Source organism: Prionailurus bengalensis, chromosome D4, assembly GCF_016509475.1.
Source record: "Prionailurus bengalensis isolate Pbe53 chromosome D4, Fcat_Pben_1.1_paternal_pri, whole genome shotgun sequence".
NCBI classification, from domain to species: Eukaryota; Metazoa; Chordata; class Mammalia; order Carnivora; family Felidae; genus Prionailurus; species Prionailurus bengalensis.
In genome coordinates this window covers 90542969-90557868 of record NC_057359.1, presented here as the reverse complement: position 1 = coordinate 90557868, position 14900 = coordinate 90542969, and the positions used below count along the sequence as shown (strand labels likewise).

Here is a 14900-nt window from a genome sequence, read left to right as displayed (position 1 = left end):
GCGTCCCGTGCGTTGCCATTGTATGAGGACTGTTGAGCAACAGCTTCAGTGTTGGCACGACCTCTCTGGGATGTCACGTGCGCACATCCCAGTTGAACGTGAGCAGATCAGGGGCACCTGGGTAAGCACCCAACTCTCGGTTTCAGCTCAGGTCGTGATCTCACGGTTCGTGGGGTGGAGCCCCACACCGTTAGCGCGGAGCCTGCGTGGGATTCTCTCTCTCCTTCTCTCTCTGCCCCTCCCCCGGCTCACACATGCGCGCTCGGGCACAGACGCCCCCTCTTTCTCTCAAAATAAATACATAAACATAAAAAAAGATGAGCAGATCATCCAAGTGCTAATCCATGGTGTCGTTTTGCTTTTTCTCCCTGGTTCCCCGCATCAGTGGTGGCCATTGCGAAGTTCCCCTTTAGAGGTGGCCCCTTGATTATACTGACCCGAGAGTCACGACAGCAGACACGGAACAGTGAGCTCTGGGTGTGTGTCAGCCCCCAAAAGAGGCTTCAAATGGCAAAGGCCGGGTCGACACCTAAAGCCGGGGTAGCGTCACTGCCTTCCGGCGGGCTCGGCACAGCCCTCCGGCTCCAAACAAGTTGTGGAAGGAAGACACAGTTTGAGCCTTTCTCAGGAAACTGTTTTCCTAGGTCAGATCATCCCAATTGAAGCATCAAATTTGGAAATACAAGGTAGTTCGGGATCTATCTGTGCGTCTTTCCATATGTCATTTGTTGTGCGTGGAATTCACATTTTTACGTATTCTGAGTACAAACCCTTATCGAGTGTACATTTGTCAGATATGTTCTCCCGGTCCATGGCATACAGCTGTCCTTTTCTTAATGTCTTCTGAAGTGCAGAAATTTTTAGTGAAATCTAACATCAGTTTTTTGTTTTTTTTTTCATTTACGGATCACGGTTTTTTGTGTTCGATCGAGAAATCTTCAGCACAAGATCACAAAGATCGTCTCCTAGAAGCTTAATAGCATTAGGTTTTATATTTAGGTTTATGGTTTGTTATGATTTGAATTTTGTGTATGGTATGAGGTCTGGGTCAAGATTAGTACTAACATTATTTGCATTTGGACGTCTAATAGTTCCAGCACCACTGGGTAAAAAACCACCTTTATCCATTGAATTGTGTTGGCGCCTTTGCTGAAAAGTAATTAGCCATATCTGTGTGAGTCTATTATTACTGGTCTCCATACTGTTTCTTTGATCTGTGTGTCTGACCTTTCACTAACACTCATGCTGTCCTGACTACTGTAGCTTTGTAGTAAGCCTTGAGATCAATTTGTTCTCATTCAACATTGCTTTAGTGATTCCAGTTCTCTTCCAGAAACACTCCCCATATAAACTTGAGAATTGTGTCGAACCTTCAGAAACCTTTGTTGGAATTTTGGATGGAATTGCATCAAATAATGAGGGGAGGATTGACATTTTAACATTATTGAGTGTCTGAGTCCATGAACATGGTATAACTCTCCCATTTAGTTCCATCTGATTTCTTTCATCAGCGTTTTGTAGTTTTCAGCACACAGATCTGAATCTGTTAGCTTTATATCTTGAGTATTTCATTTTTATACTATTGTAAACGGTACTTTAAGATTTAATTTCCAATTGTTTATTGCTAGTATCTTGAAAGTCTATTTTTTGTACATTGATTTTGTATCCTGTGAATTCACTAAATTTACTTATTATTGTAACCTTTTCAAAGACCTTTGGTACTTCTGTGCATATGATTACATCATCTACAAATAGAGACAATTTTACTTCCCTTTTAATTTGTATGCACATTATTCCCTTTTCTTGTCATATGGCATTATCCAGGACTTCTGGTATGATGTTGAATAGGAATGCTGAGAATGGACAACCTTGCCTTATTCCCAGTCTTAGGGTAAAATATTCAGTCTTCCACTATTAAATATGATGTTAGCTATAGTTTTTTTTTGTAAATACCATTTATGGGATTTGGGGAAGTTACCTTCTATTTCTAGTTTGCTTAGAGTATTTATCATGACTTGATGTAAAGTCTTGTTAAATGCTTTTCCCGCATCTTTTGAGATGACTATACGGTTTTTCTCCTTTAATCTAATATAGTAGGGTGAACTACATTGATTGTTTTTTGAATGTTGAATGAGACTTTTCTTTCCCAAGCAAAACCCCACTTAGCTATAATTATTACTTTTTTCATGTATTGCTGGATTCAGTTTGTTAACATTTTAGTGAGCATTTTTGCTTCTATATTCATGAGGGCTGTTGGTCTACAGTTTTCTTGTAATGTCTTTGTCTGGTTTTTTGTATCAGGGAGAGGCTGCCTAACAAAATAAATGCTATTCCCTCTTCCTCTATTTTCTTTTTTTTTTTTAAGTTTATTTATTTTTGACAGAGATAGAGCATGAGCATGAGCTGGGGAGGGCCAGAGAGACAGGGAGACACAGAATGCAAAGCAAGCTCCAGGCTCCGAGCTGTCAGCACAGAGCCGGACATGGGGCTCAAAGTCGCAAACTGTGAGATCATGACCTGGGCTGAAGTCGGACACTTAACTGACTGAGCCACCCAGGCGCCCCTCTCTTCCTCTATTTTCTGAATGTTTTTATAGCATCGGCATCATACCTAGTTCAGAATTAGGACTATTCTGCGGTTCATATTCTCTGGCCTGTCCATTTCTTTGTTCACCTGTATGTATTCAGAACCTCATTAAACTGTAAGCTTATTCAAGGCCAGAGAACTGCCCCTCACCCTGCCTTCACCATCATGTCTATAAACTACCCCACAGACCTTTATGTTTTATTAAGGTAGGATAACGTAAGAGGAAATTTACTATTTTAGCCATTTTTTTTTAAATTTTTTTTTCAACGTTTTTTATTTATTTTTGGACAGAGAGAGACAGAGCATGAACGGGGGAGGGGCAGAGAGAGAGGGAGACACAGAATCAGAAACAGGCTCCAGGCTCTGAGCCATCAGCCCAGAGCCCGACGCGGGGCTCGAACTCACGGACCGCGAGATCGTGACCTGGCTGAAGTCGGACGCTTAACCGACTGCGCCACCCAGGCGCCCCGAGCCATTTTTAAGGATACACTTCGGTAGCAGTCGGTACATTCACAGTGCTGTGCGACCTTACCACTGTCCATCTCCTGAGCTTGTTTCCTCTTCCTCAGCTGAACCTTTGTCCCTGTTGAACACGGACTCCCCACCCCTCTTCCCACACCCTGGCTCCCACCCTCGTTGGGAGCCGTCTACTCGTTGTCTCTATGAATTGGATGACTCTAGATACCTCCCGGAAGTGGGCTCACATGACATTCATTCTTCTGCGTCTGACTCATTTCACTTAGTGCAACGTCTTCAAGGTTCATCCATGTTATAGCAGGTGTCAGGACTTCATTCCCTTTTAAGGCTGAATCATATTCTATTGTGTGTATGGACCACATTCTGTTTATCTACTCATCCATCAATGGACATCTGGGTTCTTTCCATCTTTTGGCTACTGTGAGTAATGCAGCTACAAACTTGGGTCTGCAAATACCTGTTCCAGGGTCTGCTTTCCCTCATTTTGGACATACACTCAGTGGAACAGCTGAACCGTATGGTACTATGTTTACTTTTTCAGGGAACCACACCCAGCAGATGCACCATTTTACCTTCCCACGAGCAATGCGCTAGGGTTCCACTGTCTCCATATCCTCGCCAACACCCGTCATTTGCTGGGGTTTTTTTTATAATAGCTATCCAAATGAGTATGAGGTGGTATCTCATTGGAATTATACCATGGTGCTTTGTGTAGAGCTTTGCCCCTAGTGGAGTCTCATTGCTTGAAATCAAGAGGCTAACGAGGGCAGGGCCCCGCCTCTGGGCAGTACTGGATGCCATATTTACTTAAAGTCAGTATGGAATGTCACCTCTCTCCATTTACCAAATCTACACATGGGTCCAGAGAAAGTTCCACCCCTTCAGCTTCCAGTAAATTTAGCTTTGGAGCACGTGGTAAGCTTCAAGATCTTTGAGGAAGAAAGCTTTCTTTGCTCCCCAAACAGAGCCCCAGGCAGGTACCATGAGAGTCAAGAGATCCCAGCTGCCATTGGGCATCTGGCACCAATGCCCTGGGTGACAGAGTACGAGCCCTTACCTCTCTAAGACTCAGTTTCCCCACATTGTGTACCGAGCAGATTGGATCAGAGCAGTGGTTCCCAACCTTGACTACATACTACAGTCACCTGGGGAGCTTTTAAAAATCTCCATTCCCAGGCCTCACCTTGGGCCACTTGTAGGTAAACCTCTAGGGGTGGGACGCAGGCCTCACTATTCCCAAAGCCCCTTCGATGGTTCCAGGGTGCGGCCAAGGGCGAGACCTGGGATTAGACCGTGGTTCCCATACCTGCCTGAGCGTGTGAGTCGCCTGAGCTGCTGATCTACAAACACACCCGTCCCAGCCCCTCTCCTGGAGGTTTTGCTTCGGCAGTTCTTGAGGGGGCTGCCCGGAGTCTGTGTTTCAGACACGTTCCCCACAGTGATTGTCAACATCAGACAAATCCCGGAACCGCGGGATTGGAAACTGCTTCTTCAACCTTGCTGTGCGACCTTCCCCCTCCCTCCCGAGGCCTCCACCAGCCCGAAGCTCTGCACAGCCCCCCAATCCCCAAAGTAGGTAGTGCCCCCACCCCTCCCCCCCCCCAGTGAGTGAGTGCTGGCACCCCCATACTACAGCAGGAGCGCTTCTGCCCTGCGCCCCGCTTTGAGTATTCTTGGCCACCTCTGCCGTCTCCGATCCCCGTCCCCGGGCCGTGTGATTATAAACGAGCCACAGAATGCGCAACGCAGGCTGGGCGGGGCGCACGCTGGCTTGGGCTCCCCGCTCCAGCCCGCCACCCCGCTCTGGCGCCGTGGCTCCAGGAGCCTGGCTAATCAGAAGCTTCCAGCATGGAAGCACGGCTCGTTCTCCAGCGAGGCTTCTCCCAGCGACGTGTTTCAAGTACCAATTTGGTGTCCTTGTGCCTCTGATCTCGCCAGCCTTTCAGAAGTCATTCCCTTGAATGACGACAAGCAGTCTTGATACGCTGGGTTAAAAATCTTTCAATTGGGGCTTGTTTGTTTATGAAGCAACATCAATTATCAGGGATTTCCAAACTGGCTCCCTTTCTACTGGCGTCGGCATCCAGAGCGGCACCGTCAGCCGCCAGCCACGGTGACAGCCGTGTTTCGGTGTTGCTGTGGGGCCTCGCAAGTCTCGGGGGTGGGAGGGGGGCCCTGCGTGTTTGGAGCGTAAGGGATAAAAGCTCGTTGAAACACCTGTGCTCCCGTGTGCAGACGCCCCCCGATCTCGCATGTTTTATTTGGCGGCTGTTATTTTGCAGCACGTTGTGGATGGAAATCATTATCAAGATCCCGCGCGGGGAAGAGGTGGGTTTGCGAGGCTCCCGGCCCCCCCGGGCTGCAGGGGAAACCACCGCGCTCGCCCTGCGGAGGGCGGGCAGCCGCTCTCATCAGGCGCCCGGGAGGGCCTTCTTGGCCAACTGGGCAGGAGCAAACGTAAGCAAACGGCCTGGGCAGAATGAGGGAGAGAGAAGAAAGGCAGTCGGAGAAACTGTCTTGAAGGAGAGAGCCTTTTGCTCAGGGACTCACTTTTTTTTTTTTTTTTTTTAAGTTTACACGTTTGGCAGAAGCCAGGGGCGTCGGGGAGACTGGGAGTATTAGGTGTCCTTTGGAGAACAGTTGTAGGAATCCCAGCTCAAACCAGCTTAAGCAAAAGAAGAGATTTATGTATTCGTGTCAGGGAAATATTGAGGGGTGTGTCGGCTTCAGGCACAGCTTGATTCAGGGCCCCAAACGGTGTCTCTGGCCACCTGTCCCCCGCCTCTCTCTCTCAAGTAGGCTTTCTGTGGGCCAGGCCCCAGGCAACCCCGGGTCCCCTATCATCATCTCAGCAGCCCCAGCAAAAAGGAAGCTCCTTTCTGGCAAGCCATGGTGCAGCCCCTCATTGGCCTGGCTTGGATCGGCTTGCTTGCTGATTGTGCCCAATTGCTCTGGGCACAAGGAGCCCGCGCCCCGATTGGCCACGCCCGGGCCTTCCTGGTGCGTGCGCAGCCCTGCAGCCCCGGGATGAGTTAACTTCAGACAAGTCACAAGGATGAGAAAGGATCAGGGTGGCTCCCCGGGGAGAGTTGGGACAATCAGCAGGCATCTGTAAGCTCAAGGAAGCAGCGAGCGTATCCACCGTGCACAGCAGGAGGAACAGCCCAGCTGTGCCCCTGTCCTCAGTCGGCCACGGCCACGTCCTTCATCTCAGTAAAACGGGAGGCGTGGGCGCAGATCAAAGTGACTCATAACCAGTAAAAATAATTTTTTTTAATGTTTATTTATTTTTGAGAGAGAAAGAGAGAGCATGAGGAGGGAAGGGGCAGAGAGAGGGGGAGAGAGAGAGAGAGACAGACCATGAGGGGCGAAGGGGCAGAGAGAGAAGGAGACACAAGCCGAAGCAGGTTCCAGGCTCTGAGCTGTCAGTGCAGAGCCCGACGTGGGGCTCGAACTCACAAACTCACAAACCTGATGGTGACCCCACTGAATCCCGTGTCGCAGTCCACACAGCGGGCAGGTCAACTTGGGAGCTTACTGTGATGCTTGGCACGCAGCGGACAGCCAATAAATGCATGTATGAATTAGAGGATGAGTGAGTCAGCAGGGAGCGAGCAATGGAATGTTCCAGAAGTTCATTTTTTCTCAGCGTTTATTTACTTTTGAGAGAGAGAGACAGAGCGCAAGTGGGGGAAGGGGCAGAGAGAGAGGGAGACACAGAATCCGAAGCAGGCTCCGGGCTCCGAGCTCTCAGCACGGAACCCCACGCGGGGCTCGAACCCACAAACCGTGAGATCATGACCTGAGCCGAAGCTGGGCGGCTAACCGACTGAGCCCGCCAGGCGCCCCAGAAGTTCATTTTTTAAAAACAAACTGGGATGGTTTCACACCAGAGGACGGGCCCGGATTAGACCTGAGGGCAGGTGCTGTGAACATTTGGCCCTTTGCCAACCACCCCCTCCCTCCCCCCCAGAGCACCAGCCCTTCGCCCTGTCCCATCTGCCGACCCTGGCGCCATGGCCATTGGGGCTGGATGAGTCCTCGTGGTGGGGGCTGTCCCCCTTGTCCCAGGATGTTGAGCCGCGTCCCTGGGCCCCACCCATTAGCTGCTAGTAGCATTTCCTCCCCCGTTGTGACAACCACAAATGTCCCCTGTGTTGCCAAATGTCTTCTTGGGTCAAAATCACCTGGGGTTGAGGACCTCTGTCCTCGGGTTTTATGTAAAGAACGAGTCCCATTGCCAAAAGGGGGGGATTGGGCCATCGGCACTAGGGATTTCGGGGAGACCTGGGTTATCAGAAGTGGGCGCCCTGTCTTTCCTGCTGGGCTCTGATCTTTCAGATCAGAGCTGTTGACTCTGTTGACTTTCGAAGGCCCTGCTCCCTTGGGTCCGGGGCTCCTTTGTGAAAGAGGGAGGGCACGGGCGGCCAGGGAGCCCGAACTCTCGAGAAGGCTATCCCGCGATCGTAGAGATTACGCTATGGCACCACCTGCCACGTGTGAGCCCCGATAGTGCGCAAGCCCTGCGCTGAGCTGGGCACACGCTTTGTGTCACCAGATCGTCAGCACCAGGGAACGATCATTAGCCCCATTTTGCAGCTGAGCAAACGGAGGCTGAGAGGCTGTGTGAGTGGCCCGAGCGTCACACAAAGAAGTCCATGGTGGAGGCGGACTGTAACCAGCTTCCATGGCAGGGAGGCCTCGCCCGTATCTCTCCCTGGTGACGCTGGAGACCTTGGTCCCCGGAGCCCCTGAGAGGCGGCTCCTGGGGCTCCACTCGCACGCGGGGAAGGTGCCGCCCCGCTCTCAGGTGCCGTGAGGCCAGCCGGGGTCCTCCCCAGCTGAGCGTGCTGTCGTTCTCTCCCCGCAGGGTGTTTTTCCTGAACGTGCCATTAGATTCTATCATCGAGCGGCTGACCCTGAGAAGAATGGATCCCGTCACGGGAGAAAGGTTTGTGCCAGGCTCCCGGTGGTTGGCCGTCTGAGGGCTCAGCCGAGGCCGCTGCAGGATGGGTCTGGGGCTGCCGCTGACAGAAGACTCTAGAAAGAGGGTTCATCCAGCCAGTTCCTCTGGGCAGTGCCTGTGGACCCTGTGCCAGGATATGCGTGTCCGACGCGAAATACCCTCCCGGTCCCAAGTAACAGTTCTGACCCCGGCATGGGAAGTGGCTGGATTGGGCAGGTGTCCCCGGGACGCTTCCGAAGGCCTCTTCTCGCCAAGACGCACTGCAGATGTGACTGCGAACCAGTTCACCTGGGGGCCGACCCACGGTCACCGGAGGTGAATTGTGAGCCTTATTCTGCGGTCCGGCCAAGTGCAATGACTGTGTTCGCGTTGAGACGCAGTTGAAAGTCCCCACGATCACTAAGAGCTAGAAGCATCCATCCTCCCTGGTACGCAGGCCACATTTCTTAGTCCCCCGGCCACGCTTCTGGGTCGGGACTCCGGAGTGGGGTGGGGAGGGGCAGGAAAGAAATAGCAGGAATTTTCTACACCATAGGCTGATGTCTCATCCTTGATGCCGAGGGACGGTCTCGCCGACCCAAGTCAAGCACAGTGGCCTTCGTGTTGCCCTGCCCCTGGGTCCCGCCCAGCAGTGACTGTCTGTGGCCCTTGCTGTCCCCTGCACTCACATTTGTTGTCACAGTGCCCCTCTCCCCCACTCGGCCACGAGCGCTATGCGCACGGAGCCAACGATCGTCCCGCTTGTCCCTCTGTGCCAGGAGCAGACGTGATGCCAGAGGGGCAGCAGACGCTTGGAAAATACTGTTTGGAGGGAAGAAGGAAAAGGAGGAAAGAAGGGAAGGAAGAGAAGGAAGGAAAGAAAGGAATTTGGGGGGTAATATAGTCTACACTGTCCGCCGGTCACTGACCTGCACCCTCACCCCCGGGGCAGGGACCACTCTTCGGGTGCTCCAGGGGGAGCACCAGGGCCCCACCACGGGTGTGCACACAGCTGGTGTGCCGTAAATGTTTGGTGGCGGTGATGGGGACCGATTGGGTCAACGGTGGGACAGAAGGCCCGTTCTCCCCCTGCCCTCTGGGCGGGGCCACAGGTCACCTGCTTCCCTCCTCTGTCGTAGGTACCACCTCATGTACAAGCCGCCCCCGACCGTAGAAATCCAGGCCCGCCTCCTGCAGCACCCGAAGGATACTAAAGAGCAGGTCAAGCTCAAAATGGATCTGTTCTACAGGCATTCCTCGGACCTGGAGGAGTTCTACAGGCAGGCCATCGCCATCAACGGGGACCAGGACCCGTACACGGTCTTTGAATACATAGAGAGTGGGATCATTAACCCCCTGCCCAGGAAAGTCCCCTGATGGCTTCCCAGGGAAACAAAGTCAGCCCCCACCCCAACCTCCCGAAACCTCAGCCAAGCCAATAAAGTGTGCTGGGTGCAGTCTCGGGTGTCCTGGAGGTGAGGACGCTGGAAGGCCGCCGTGTTTCGGGGCCTGGGAACACAGGGCGGACAAAGCGCAGGGAGGCAGGGGAGCACAGCAGGGCTCCGGGCTGTGCGCCCTTGGACGAGGCACCGAACCCTCGGAGCCTCACTTACAGCCAAAGCCGGGGTGGTGAGCGTCCCTGCGGGTGGGGTGCCCGGAAAGCCCTCAGCCAAGTCCCTGGCACACGACAAGCTCTCAGTAAATGGGGTTTTAAAGAGCCACCACCTCGGGGGCCCCTGGGTGGCTCGGTCGGCTAAGTGTGTGACTTAGCCGACGGCGCCCCGCCCGCCCCCCGGCGCCCCGCAAGGAGATGGTTTTTAAATTTCACCTGCCCTTCGCTAACTTAAACAGACGCAGCCACGGGTGGCTTCGTGGCTGCTGTGCTGGACTTTGCAGTTCCTGAGGATGCGCTAGAGCCGCTTAGAAGGCCTGCTTTCAGGCAGCGCCTCTGGGGCCGGCACGGCTTACAGCGCACGGGTGTAGACAGCAGGCGGACGGCACCGCGCGCTCCTCTTCCGTGGGCTCCCCCTCCTCCCATTATTCCCTTTCCTCGTCACGTAGGCGATGTGCCCATCAACAGAAAAGCACGCTGAAGCCACAGAGGGGAAGGGACTTGCTTAAGGTCCCCTGGACCCACGGCCACACCCGAACCTGGTGTTCTGGAGCTCTCTGCCTGTGGGGCCTCAGCGGGCCGGGCCAGCCGGGCTCTGGGGATGCTCGCTCGGGTGCTCCGGGCCTCACCGGTGAGGCCCCTTCTAGCCTGGGGTGGCCCGAGTCCCTCCGGCAACGATCCGATCCTGGTACTTGGCCGTGGTAGCCAGTAACCAGGACGGCCAGTAGCTGGTACGCACGGGGCTGAGCACCACCCCCCCCCCCGGCCCCTGCCTGCTCCCCTGCTTCTGCGGGCAGGGCGTGCCCCAGACCTGCCCCTGTCGGGCCTCCCGGGCCTGGGCCCTGTCCCAGAGGTGGCCTGTCTTCTCGCCTCCACACCTTCCCTTCGGCTGGGCGGCTCAGCCCTCGACCCTCTGTCCTTGCCCTGTTCAGGCACCGGGTGCCGCCTCCTGAAACTCCAGTCGGGGCCTTCCCTTCTCTTTCCAGTCCCCACAGGAAAGAGGGTGTCTACACTGAGAGGTCCCCCCCCCCCCCCAGGCAGCGGGCCCCTGCTCGTTGTCCCAGTTCCAGACCACGGGGCCGGGTTGCGAACGCTAACCCTTACGCCTAGTCTACCCCTCTGCCTGCCGGATCCCAGAGAATGTGGTCTCACTTTACCTGAACTCCCCACAAAACACCATTTGGACATAAACCCTTAGCCAAAGACTTCATAAAACATTCGCTTCTTTAGTTTATGTAGTAATGCGCATTTTGCGGATGACCTCCTCTCTGGGCCCGGCCACGCCGTTTCCTCTCCGCTTCCTCCACCCGCCATCTGCCCCATCAGAGCAGTTCTGTGCGCTCTGAGCCTGCTCTGGGAGGCAGGTGATGTCCGCCACGGGTATGGGCCGTGTACCGAGCAGCCTGGGTCCCCGTGCTGCTGTGTGATCCCGGGCAAGTTCTTTCACCTCTCTGAGTCCTTGTGAAATGACAGCAAAATAGTCACTGCCTCCTAGGCAATGCTGAGCGAGAATCGCGGGACCAGCTAATGCATATTAAGGCCAAAAATAGGGCAGGACACACAGTGCGTGCTGTCACTCTGTCTCACCTAATTCACAGCTCCCCCAGAAGTCAGAACTATTTTTATCCGTAGGCGAGGATACTGGGGCTCAGACGACTTAAAAGACTTGCCCAAGGCTGCATGTGGCAAGGAGGGCTCAGCCCTCCAAGTGCGCTCGGCAGGGGTAGGGGTGGGGGAGGCCCTGGAGAGGTCGTGGGCACCTGCTTTCTCGGCTGTCTGTAGGGGTGGCTCGGGGAGGAGCTCCATGTGGACCAGTGTCGCCGAGCGGCTGGGCTGCGGGTGGCCGTAGACCCGGGGATGGCGCGGGCTACGTGGAGATGCTTCGTTGAGATGCACGCGCACGCGGGTCACGGGCGCGCCCCTCGGGTGTCCGGCGGCCTGGGGAGCACCGCCAGGGTTGGCCCAACACGCTCCGGCTCCTGTAGATCGCGTAGATCGCTTCCCCCGGAAACGACTGGAGCAAATGGCATTCATCGCCTCCCGGCCACCGCAGCCCCTCCCCTGTCGCTTTGCACAGCAAGGCTTCCCTGCCCCTCGCCGGGCTGCGGACCGTCTTCTCCTTGGATTGCAGCCCTCTGCCCCCGCTGGCTGGAGCTTATTAGCATCCAGTTCCAGCCCAGGCCATGCTGGTTCTCGGGCCGCGGGGCCCAGAGAGGCCCAGTCCCAGGCTTGGAGGGCAAACGTCCCGCTAATTTCTAGATCCCCCCGCTGCCCTTGAAGCTAACCACTGAGGTCTGACGAAGGGTAACTTGGAGGGAACAGCTCGCTTTCCGCCCTGTCACTAAAGGAGCGCCTCGGTTCCTTTCCAAGCGCGTTTATCGGAAGTTGTCACCACAAACTGTCCCCTCTACTAGCGCGGGCCCCCTGGCTTACGGGGCTGTCTCTGTGCCTGTCCCCTTCCCCCCACGACTCCCCGGGCAGCGGAAATCCAGGTGGTGCCAAGGGCCCTTCGGGGTGCCTGCCGGAGGTACCCTGCCGCCTCCACAGGTGTTTCTGCTGCGGGACTGGGGTTACACCTGCTGGTCGCCCTGAGCCGGGCCAGCCAGCTTCTCTGTCCCAGGAATCTGGGGAGAGAACCGAGGGTGGACGCCTACTCTCTCCTCTTGCTCCTTGTAGGAAGCAGAGGATACCTGGGGTCTGCCCGGCCCGTGCACAGCACAGCCGCAGAGAGAGAGGCAGGCACCGGCCACCTCGGGCACTCAGCGGGCACGGCGCGCCTCCTGTGTGCCTGGCACCGGGGATGGAGCAGAGGAGGGAGGAGGACGGCATGTCTGCCCTCGTGAAGCTTCTATTTTGCAAAGATGAAGGAGAGAGAGAGAGAGAGAGAGACGAGAGAAAAAGAGAGACCATCTGATTTCCGATGGTTCCTGACTCCCATCTCTGCCCTCGGGTCCCACGTCTCCCCAGCATGCTCCCCTTCTTTTGCGTCAGGGGTCAGACCAGGTTCTGTGGCCCAGTGGTGTGGTTAGGAGCAGACTAGCTGTGCGCCCAGGAGGCGGGGGAGGCAGGAGAGGCTCCGAGGCCAGGACTCACGGCAATATCCTTGGGGGAGGTGAAGGTGACCCGGAGTCTGGGCTGTGAGGCGCAGGTGAGGATTCAGAGGCACAGGAAAAGTGACGTGTTAGCTGGTCGTGGAACATGCTTCCATTTTTAAAAATAGAAAAAATAACTGTATTTGTATCATTGCAGCGTTACCTGTAAGATACCCAAACGGTGTCGCATAGGACGCGGAACTCCTATCCTTGCCACAGTAAAACCCTTGAGTGCCATTCACTAGAGATGAGTAGAGGCAGAAGTTTGGGGTGGATGGATGGATGGACGGACGGACGGACGGACAGGCGGCGGCGGGGGGGGGGGAGGTGGGCAGATGGGTAGATAGGTGGGTATGAGCACCAACGAGATTGTATTGTATTTACTGCCCTGTAAGCTCCCTTTAAAACAAAAATGTGGTAAGAACACTAAGCGTGATGAGATCTACCCTCTTAGGAAAATTTTCAGTGCACAATACAGTGTAGGTAGCTGTAGGCACGATGCTGTGTGGCAGCTCTCCAGAACTTTCTTACTGCGTAGCTGAAACTTCACACCGGTGAACAGTAATGCCCCACTGCCCCTTCCCCAGCCCCGCCCCTGCCATTCTGTTTCGAGAGGTTTGACCGGTTCAGGGAGCTCCTGTAAAGACGATCATGCGGTCATCTGTCCTTCTGCAACTGGCCATTTGTCTTCGCGCAGGGCCCTTCCATGTTGTCGCGTCCGGTGCCTTGCTTTAGCAAAACAGCTCCTGGTTTTTCTCGCCAGTAAAGCTCTGACCTGCTGGTTTCGTCGGTCATTCCTTCCCCCGAGGGCAAGAGGGTCCAGCTCAGGTTTCACTGCTGCCGGGTCACTTCCATTTAACCGCAAACTGAGTTTCGGTGAGGCCCTAGGCGGTACAGTCGGTTTTTCCTATCAAGCTCCTATTTCCTGTGCAAATCTTTTCCAGCCGATACTGGGCCCGGAGGCCAGAACGAGGACACGGCAGGTAACTTCCATGTCACCAGCCAGTGACGCACCAGCCCAGGACACTCCACTGGTCTCCAGGTACAGAGGCGGGACCCCACGTACAGACCCGTTCACGGGCCCAGGCAGGAGGTACCGGGGCCACTGCACCTGCTGCTTCGCGTTCATGGGGAGGCCGCACCTGCAGATAGGCGGGCATGAGGACCTCATCTGCAGCGACAACTTTATGCTGTCTACAAGGCCACTAGACGGCAGAAATTCTGTCATCACAGGCAGTGGGGGGCAGAGGCGTGAAAATGAACCTTCCAGCCACTAAAAGAGCAACTTTATTGAGATAGAATTCACAGACCTTAGAATTCATCCACTCAAAGCGGATAACTGGTCTTTAATATATTCACACAGTCATGCAACCATTCCCCTTGTTTTAGAACGTTTTGTCAGTCCCAAAGAAACCCTGTGCCCATGAGCGGTCACCCTCTTCCCCCACGCCCAGTCCCTGGCAACCACTAGGGTCCTTTGTGTCTCTCTCTGCATGTGTCTGTTTTGGACATCTACAAATGGAATCCCACAGCGCGTAGCCTTTTGTGTCTGGCTTCCTTTGCTCAGCATATTTTCAAGGTGCAGCCATGGCGTAGCAGGGGTCAGCTACTCAAGTTGAGCGTCTTCTCGTGTGCTTACTGGCCATCTCTAGACCTTATTTTGAGAAACGTCTGTTCAGGTCCTTTGCCCGTTTAAAAACTGAGTCGTCTTTTTATTACTGAGTTAGGAGTTCGTCATATATCCTAAGTTTTTTTTTTTTTTTAACGTTTATTCATTTTTGCTCGAACCCACGACCGCGAGATCATGACCTGAGCTGAGGTCGGACACTTAACCACCTGAGCCACCCAGGCGCCCCAACCTTATATATTTTATTTTATTTTATTTTTTTTAATATATGAAATTTATTGTCAAATTGGTTTCCATACAACACCCAGTGCTCATCCCAAAAGGTGCCCTCCTCAATACCCATCACCCACCCTCTCCTCCCTCCCACCCCCATCAACCCTCAGTTTGTTCTCAGTTTTTAACAGTCTCTTATGCTTTGGCTCTCTCCCACTCTAACCTCTTTTTTTTTTTTTTTTTAAATATGGAACACTTCACGAATTTGCGTGTCATCCTTGCGCGGGGGCCATGCTAATCTTCTCTGTATCGTTCCAATTTTAGTATATGTGCTGCCGAAGCGAGCAC

The 14900-nt window shown here is 54.2% G+C and overlaps 1 protein-coding gene and 1 non-coding gene across 4 annotated transcripts in view; one reads left to right on the top strand and one right to left on the bottom strand.

The window, feature by feature from the left end:
* The window catches only part of AK8 (adenylate kinase 8), a 128092-nt gene extending 118627 nt beyond the window's left edge, over nt 1-9465 (top strand). For all 3 annotated transcript variants that reach the window (XM_043567003.1, XM_043567002.1, XM_043567004.1), the window contains 2 exons: nt 7934-8014; nt 9148-9465. In XM_043567003.1, the coding sequence (XP_043422938.1) occupies nt 7934-8014; nt 9148-9385 (319 nt within the window). In that variant the 3' untranslated portion in view covers nt 9386-9465. The remainder of the gene's footprint in view (nt 1-7933; nt 8015-9147) is intronic.
* A 5328-nt stretch (nt 9466-14793) lies between these two features.
* LOC122475545 lies at nt 14794-14900 on the bottom strand. Its single transcript, XR_006295229.1, has one exon. It is a non-coding gene; the product is annotated as a U6 spliceosomal RNA (small nuclear RNA).